This window comes from Arachis ipaensis, chromosome B04 (genome assembly GCF_000816755.2).
Source record: "Arachis ipaensis cultivar K30076 chromosome B04, Araip1.1, whole genome shotgun sequence".
NCBI classification, from domain to species: domain Eukaryota; kingdom Viridiplantae; phylum Streptophyta; class Magnoliopsida; order Fabales; family Fabaceae; genus Arachis; species Arachis ipaensis.
This window is the reverse complement of record NC_029788.2, coordinates 119,831,816-119,840,571: the sequence shown is the minus strand read 5'-3', so window position 1 is coordinate 119,840,571 and position 8,756 is coordinate 119,831,816. Positions and strand designations below refer to the sequence as shown.

At 34.5% G+C, this 8,756-nt stretch overlaps 1 protein-coding gene and 2 long non-coding RNA genes across 3 annotated transcripts; 1 reads left to right on the top strand and 2 right to left on the bottom strand.

The window, feature by feature from the left end:
- On the top strand, window positions 7-1,549 carry LOC107635023. Its single transcript, XR_001619099.2, has 2 exons — window positions 7-479; window positions 1,153-1,549. It is a non-coding gene; the product is annotated as an uncharacterized LOC107635023 (long non-coding RNA).
- LOC107637109 (origin of replication complex subunit 5-like) lies at window positions 2,175-2,728 on the bottom strand. The gene is made up of 3 exons (XM_016340556.2): window positions 2,556-2,728; window positions 2,292-2,475; window positions 2,175-2,183 (listed from the first exon to the last, which is right to left on the bottom strand). Exons 1-3 carry the CDS (start codon window positions 2,666-2,668, stop codon window positions 2,175-2,177), a joined length of 306 nt encoding a protein of 101 aa, XP_016196042.1. The 5' UTR covers window positions 2,669-2,728.
- On the bottom strand, window positions 3,780-4,083 carry LOC110271269. Its single transcript, XR_002361817.1, has 2 exons — window positions 3,976-4,083; window positions 3,780-3,820 (listed from the first exon to the last, which is right to left on the bottom strand). It is a non-coding gene; the product is annotated as an uncharacterized LOC110271269 (long non-coding RNA).

Genomic DNA, 8,756 nt, shown 5'->3' with positions numbered 1-8,756 from the left:
TTTAGAGAGAATTAAGAGGGAGAGAGATAATTCCATAAAAAGAATTCCAGAAAAAGAACTATATTCATTACTCAATTCATGATTTTCTATTATATTTTGCAATATCTATTTATAGTAAATCAATTACTAATGAAACTATCCTAATTGGGCCTTGGCCTATATTTTACTCATTACACAATAATCATGAAATTCTTGTTAAACTCCTTCTGTGTTGTCCTTCCCTGCCACTTTGGATAAAAGAAGGCATGGGTTTGATATGAAGAAATGTCTGCATGATGTTCATATTGATGTACTCTTGTGATTTGATATGCCAAAATCTTATTTGCTCAATACCCTTTGATGCAGGGAAGTGGAAGATTTCGCCCGCATATTAAATTCTGACTGGCCAGAGAGGATGCAGGAACTGTTGTCATTGGGGCAAGAAAGAAAAGCAATGCCTTTTACATCCAATGGAAACAGTTTTTTAAGACGAAATGCTTGTATGTTCATCGCTGAGTTTGTTTTAGTGACGTTGTTTACCATTTATATGCTTGTTAGTAGAACTTTTTAAATCATTTTTAAAAAACAAATAATAAAATGTTTTCTCCTTTTTATGTCCTTTTAAAATCATTCTAGTTTGCTTTTGCTCCTACATTTTGGTCAGCTAGAGCCAAGGTTGTCAAATATCCGCTATCTTCGCGCAATAGCGCTATTGCGTGGCAGAAATTTAACAAAACACAATGAGCCGCAATCCGCTATTGATGACCTTGCCTAGAGCCAATTTTCGCTTTCTTTAGCTGCTATAACTTGTTTTCTCTTGCTTAATATTTAATATATGTTAAGCTTGTTGCATGTGCTATATATGAGAAGCTGAGTGAAAATTGCATCTTTCCATGTGTATCATCTTTTAGAACCATGAAGTGGGGCATTATTGCCAGAGAGATTTCTTTCCTTACCCTTTTGAATTGGCATGATGAATTTGGTAACTGACTCGTTTATTGTTCTCCTGAATAACTCTCTAGTTTATTCAGTGTGTAGTTAATACACCACTTTGCCATGATTATTGCTTTCTGTTTTCTGATATAACATGCTATAAAAATAATAGTATTTAATGTCATTTCATCCACTTATGTCTTTTGATTCACTACACTAATTAAAAATTTATCTATGCAGAGGACTTGACCTCATGATACTGTCACACAAACAAGAAGGAATCAGCGGAAAATGGATCCTTACAAGCCCCCACACAAATGGCCTGTGGCTTGAACAATTTTGAGAGGTGCTGACAAGCCTTAGGAAAGTGCTACATGTCAGTTATTTATTTGTTTTTCTAATTCACTGTTCAATTTTATTCATTATTGGTCCTTGGCCCCAGGCACAATTTGATGCTGGAGGCTGCCTCTTGTGCCAATAGAAAATAAATAGTAGGATGGGCTTGTATGTAATAATGTTGTATCTTTGTGCATTGATTGCTTGAGTTTTGAAAGAAGTTTCTTACTCTGATCCATTTCTGTGTTGACAAATTGTTAAAAATTGGGTTGTGATCATATATTCATTTTTGTACTCCTAATGTGACTCGTAGACTCTGTAGTTGTTGGAGTAATTTTTTTTCTTCACATAAGTAATGATTTAAAACTCATTCCATATAAGATGAGATTGAAGAGAAGAGTGTAATTCATGGGTCTGGATTGATCATTTGGAAGATGGTTTTTCCTTTTGCTACCCATTTGGTTCATGATTGCATGTGATATTTGGTTATATTGATGATTTTTTCCTTTTTCTTCTAAATAATCAATATTTACAACTTGAGTAAGACTACTTCATTAAGAGTGACTTGGGATCTTGGAAGAAATAGAGAAAGAAAATGACTTAAATGAGTAAAACAAGGGACATGAGCCAAGCCTACATTAATGATATTTCATCACAGAATATACTTGGAAAATGAAATTTATCCAACTTCAATTTCAATTTTAGTTATAAGTAACATAACCATAATCTTTCATCTTCATACAACAGTTTTCATTTTCGTTTTCTTTTTCTTTTTCTTTTTTCTCTTGTCACCATCCTCTGCCGGGCCACTTCATTGAGAGTTGACTGTGATGTCTCTTGCCTTATTGCCATTTGCTTGACAAAGACATCATTTTTGGCCACACCCTCATATAAGCAAACTTGCAGAAGATAATTACAAAAGAACACTATGTTCCCTAAGGCAAAAAACAATTGCCAAAGAGGAAGCTCTTAAATCTTCTTACTTCTTATCTCATACCATCTCCTATCTAAGAAAAAAAATAAAATAAAAAATCTAATCTAACAAAAGTAATAGTATCAGGATTGATATGACTAAATAACTTTCTCTTCATGTCTTTGTCTTTGTCTCCATTAGGAAAGACTCTTTTATCGCTTAAAGGTTCACAATATTTTTCGTATAGTGGTTTGAAGGCAGTGGACAATTCATCAACCTGCCTAGTAACCCTAAAGAAAGACCTTAAAGCTACACTGCATGAAAAATAAACAAAAATTCACTATGAGATTAGGTAAATCTGAGAAAGGAAAGTAATAGTAATAAGATGTCTTACTCCAAGAATGAAGAATACAGCTTCGAGTCTGCTTGGTTTCTCGACAATATTTTGCAAAGATCAGCATCTGTGTAATCAGGAAAGTATACAGGGATAGGCTCCACATAACCCATGTTAGAAGAGTAAAAGGTATCTGGAGAAGTATTGCTGATAAATATTAGACCCACCTCAGGAATCTTTAGCAGATCATAGAGATTAAACAGAAAGGGCCTGCGTCAGAATTCATTATGGGCTAGTTGATTTGGGTTTCTAGTCCATGACCAAAAACTTGTAGATATAGTTTTTTATTTTAAAAAATAAATTGTACAAGTGCAACATCCAATTGAATATTTTTCTAGAAGAAAAAAAAAACAATAACAATAGTTACTCAATATCTAATTGAATCTATTTACAAACTTTATAAGTTAAAGTTGCTAATCGAGAATTTAATTAAATTATAGATACCTAAAATTAATTATTTATGTTTAATTCGATGAAAAATTTGAGTGATACTGTGTTATTGGCATTCACCTCTGAAATCAATAATCAATATTTACAACTTGAGTAAGACTACTTCATTAAGGGTGACTTGGGATCTTGGAAGAAATAGAGGAAGAAAATGACTTAAATGAGTAAAACAAGGGACATGAGCCAAGCCTACATTAATGATATTTCATCACAGAATATACTTGGAAAATGAAATTTATCCAACTTCAATTTCAATTTTAGTTATAAGTAACATAACCATAATCTTTCATCTTCATACAACAGTTTTCATTTTCGTTTTCTTTTTCTTTTTCTTTTTTCTCTTGTCACCATCCTCTGCCGGGCCACTTCATTGAGAGTTGACTGTGATGTCTCTTGCCTTATTGCCATTTGCTTGACAAAGACATCATTTTTGGCCACACCCTCATATAAGCAAACTTCCAGAAGATAATTACAAAAGAACACTATGTTCCCTAAGGTAAAAAACAATTGCCAAAGAGGAAGCTCTTAAATCTTCTTACTTCTTATCTCATACCATCTCCTATCTAAGAAAAAAAATAAAATAAAAAATCTAATCTAACAAAAGTAATAGTATCTTAAAGTCTTAGCTGTTGATATAACTATAAGTACATGCTAATAACATGATTAAACTAACACCTATGCTACACTATACTACTATACCTATTATCACTTCGTTCATTGTTGAGACTCTTGGTTATGAGGGCAAGGCATTTCTGGTTTCCCTCTTGTCCATAAAAGATTGAGTTCACCTCTCTTCTTTCCCAATGACAAAAATGTGCCTGCATTTGAAGAAAACCAAGGTTTTAAAAACAATACAAGTTTTTGTAAATTACGATGACAACTCGTAGTAAGAAACATGCATAAAGTTTAACATTAGTTCTCGAAGGTGCCTTCGGCAGCCACCCGAACATGTTGAAATAACAATTGTACTAACCAAGAGTAAACGGGACGATATAAAGCAATGCTGGTTGACCATGCCCATCCATCAAGTTCAAAGCAACATATGTAATAAGAAGACTTGCAGATCAAAGTTCAAGGGAATGATGTAAAGACACCAAGCAAACAGTGATCTCAATTCTCATCCACATCCTAATTCTGGTCCGAAAGTGAGCCGGCTCAATTTTGTAACAAAGTAAATAAAGTCCAAAAGTTTTTATGAAAAATTACCCTTTGACACATCCTACCAACTAAAGTCATACCAAGAATCAAACATAGAAATAGCATACCTAAACCGTAAGCACTCATTGCCCACACGAAGTATCCAGACCGAAGGTTCCTCTTTGCCAACCAATCATACCTGTAAATTTATCGGTACAATAATTAAGTCCAGGAACCATTAAAATGAGACAAGGGATTCTTTTCATTTATGTAGTGATTAAAGTGTTTAAACTAGGGAAGAGGCCATTTGTGACATTTGTGACCATAGTTCCATCTGTATCATGTTTTTCGGTATTGAAAGAGGCCATGGCTTTTCACCCCTGCATAATCCGAATGGGATTTGTGCATAGTTCCCCTGCTGGAAACAGCCTAATAGATGTGTAGGCTAAATGTGGACAACTCAGTTATTCTGAGAAATTCTTTCATGAGATGGAAAACAAAGACACTGTCACATGGAATGCAATGCTTTCAGGCTATGGAATGCATGGCCAAGGCGACCGTGCCCTCTCTCTTTTTTCACTTATGCAAGAGGCTGGTGTCAGTGTTGATTCTGTTCCTACCTCAATGTATTGTCTGCCTCCATGACAATCTTAAAAAGCAATAAGAACCTAAGTAATAATTCAAGGGAATATTTCACATGCAGATCCACCAAGGTTCTGGGTAGATCATAGTAACATCAAGATCGTTGTCGTTCAATCTTGTACTCAGCTCTATACTAATGTATCCACCTCCAACAACCACAGCTTTGCCATTCTTCTTTGCTTTAATTGCTTCATATAGTTTATCAGCATCATCAACTTCCCTAAAGTAAAAGATGTTTTTGGCATCACCAAAATCACTCATCCTTATAACCTGCAAACAAATATTAGGTATTAGCAAGACGAAAAAAGTGAAGAAATGAGTACAATGCATTATGTTGAGATTGCACATATATTTTTTTTATGACTTGTTTTTAAATCTTTTTCTAATGTTCACCTATTTATTTTAGCAGCATTTTGTTGTTTTTTAACTTATAGCATCTTGTAGTTTTAGTTTAAAAGATTTCTAACTAACTCGCATACTCTTTCACCTAAATTAGATACAATTCATCTCATTCTCAATTCAAAATCTAACTAACCGTAGAATAAGAAAGGACTCTTTAAATTTTCACTCTCATTGTTTTTTAGATACGAGTTATACATTTCATTCAACATCCTCAAGGATCCTTACAGCTGAGCCAGTTGCAATCAACAAAATCTGATAACTGATTGTTTCTCCTCCCGCACTTGTCAGAGATTTTGCGGCAAGGTCTGCTTTCACTATTTCTGTTCTAAGAATCAACTAGAATGAGACCGCGCAATGCGGCGCGGAGAGGTAGATTATTTATACTATATAGTATATTTTAATAAATGTTATATTAAAAATATTTTAAAGAACATATTATAAATAGATTTTGAATTTATTTATTTTTAAAAAAGACATAGGTTATTTATATTAGAGTTATACAAAACTGCTTTTTTTTTCTCGATTTGCATTCATGGCTACACTTTGTCTTTTCTCTAACCTTCACGAGCTTTCCCTTCGCGGAGGCGCCGCTTGCTACCACCGCGTCGTTCATCTTCCGCGGTCTTGGTTCTGGTGCGGGCTTTCTTGCAGCTGCTCCGCCTCTGACCACAGCGTCCGTAAACCTGCAAGGCGGCTTTGGTGTCGGTTCCCGATCCAATAGATCTGTATCATCCACCTTCCCCTTCGAGACGGCGCCGTCCTCGGCGCCACTGCTGGCCATGCTTAGCCTGCCACCGCTGCTCCGAGCGGTTCTGTCGATGTGGACGTCGTTGTCCTCCGCAACGGGTGCTGTTTCCCACCACGTACGATCGCTGGCGTTCAGAGGTCGCGATCCAGCATTCAGGGAGGTCGTTTCTTGAATCTGAAGCTCCCTTTGCAGATCTGGAACTGCTGTTGTTGATGCTGAAAACTGTTGATGAGGTATTGAATCAGATAGTTGTTTTTGAATAACCTTTACATAATAAAATTGAAAATAACTATAACAACTAATATGGTAGTATATAAATAAATTATACCGTGAAAGTTTTATTCCATAAAAGTATTCAAACTAAAGCATGTTTACATCATTTTTCTATCTATTTTGATTTCTTCCTTTTCAATAGAAAATGAGTCAAATGACTAGTGCAAGTGGGAGGCTGGACCACAAAACCGTACAACAACGTGATGTATCTTTGAATCGATAAAATAGTGTACGACCTGTTCCTTTTTTATTTGGGGCCACTTTGAAAATAATTAAAAGATAAATTTAGATATTGTTACTTTTGTTATTAAGACTTAAGAGTTAAATACGGAGATATTTTGTACTTACTAGGAGACAAACAATAATATTTTAGGATCATGTTATGTAGGCAAAGAATGATAGAAAGATTGCACACAAATTGATTATTTATATGTGAATACAGAATAATTTATATAATTATATTTATAATAAAATATAGCAATAATTGAGTTTTTGTGTTGATAAAATATTTAGTTATTTTACTTTAAAAAATAGTTTTTTCATGAAATTGTGTGAAAAAGATGTTAGAAGGTGAGTTAGTGTGTTAAGTAAATAGCTAAAATCATCCCTAAAAGATATTTCGATCTCCATTTTGGTCTTCAAAAAATAAAGTTAATCAAAATCGTCCCCGAAAGATACACGATTAGTCACGTTAGTCCTTCCGTCAGTTGGATGATGACGTAGAGGGCTAATGTCACGTGTCACAAGATGATTGGTTGACGTGTCAGCTTAGTGACACCTGGCATGCCACGTGTCAGATCAGTGACACGTGGCATACCACGTGGCACTTGACATGTAAAAGAGTTATTTATAATCAAAATAGTCCTTGAAAGTTCAAACGTAAGTCATTTTCATCCCTGAAATTTTAAAAATTAATCAAATTAGTTCTCTTCAAGGACGATTTCGATTAACTTTATCTTTCGAGGACCAAAATAGAGATCGGGGTATCTTTTAGGGACGATTTTGGCTATTTACTAGGGTAGCGTTTGTTTTGAGGTACTGAGACAGAGACTGAGAGACTGATACTCAGTCTCAGTATCGTGTTTGTTAGTTTAGAGACTGGTACTAAAATTTCTGTCTCTATCTCTAAAATTTCAGTATTTCAGTACCTCCAAAAAGTAGGGACACAGGGGATTGAAATTTTTAGAGATGGAGACTGAAACTTTAATAAAATTTTATACCTAAAATACTTTCATTTCAATTAATTAATTCTAATTTTACCCTTTGTACAAATTAGATTAGAGTTTTATTCTTGTTTCAATTCCTGTCTCTCATTTTACACCCCTGTATCTTAGTCTCTGTCTCTCAGTCTCAGTCTTTCCGTCTCTGTCTCTCCACCAAACGCTACCTGTGTGTTGGAAAGCAAGCATGAGTTTTATGAAGCGTGAACTCCACGCACACACAAAGCTCATGGCCGACCCACCAAACCCAAAAGCGTGAATTAGCAAAAATTCTAGTTCAACGGTTACCATGCGGTGTTTTCTTCAAATTAAAAATAAAAAATTTATTTTCATAAAATTATGAGTAATTATCTTGATTAATTACTAAAACTTTTAAAATTGGATACTAATTTTTAAAAAATTTAAATTTAATGTATTTTTAATGTTAATTAAGAAAATTATATTATTTAATAAAAATGAAATTAAAAAAATTATATTTAAAAGATTAAAATATTTAATATTAAAAATTTAGGAGACTGATGTAAATTACTCTAAAATTATGATTAAAAAACTTCGCATTTTGCAACAAGAACTGTTACCATTCTCTCTCTCTCTTTTCACCACCCGAACTCCAATTCTTCATCTTTTATATGCTGTACCTTCTCTTCCTCCATTTTCTCTCCAAAAGATGTCAATTTATTTCCTCCTAACAGGATAATAGAACAGAATAACAGAAGTTTGTTAGAGTCACTTAGCAATTAGTTAGCAACTAATTAGTGGTAACAGGTGCAGCAAGTCACGTGTCTCAACATATGTATATAAACTCTTATCAGCTGTAACTGCTACACAATAATCACATTCTCATTCTCTTATTCATTCATCTAAGCTTCATCTCTCTCTCTCTCACACACAACACTCTGAGTTACCGATACCATTTCATGGTATCAGAGCTCTAGGGTTCAATGGCAGAAACGTCTCAAGCCATGGCTATTCCACCACCAGTAAGTGGAAGCATTGCAATAAATCAACCAGCAGCAGTGGTGAACAATTTTTCAATTCCGATTTCAATCAAGTTAGATGAGGAAAACTATTTTCCTTGGAAGGATCAAGCTGAAGCCTCCATCAAAGCTCATGAGCTTGTGGATTTCATCAATGGAGTGAATGTTCCAACACAATTTCGATCAGAAGAAGATAAAAGAAATGGCATAGTAACTGCAGAATTCAAGATCTGGAAGAGGCAAGATTCTTTCTTGAAAACCTGGCTCCTAGCCTCAATGACTCCGTCATTTGCAGCAAGAATGGTAGGATGTACAACCTCTCATCAGATCTGGCAGAGACTTCAGGACTTTTTCG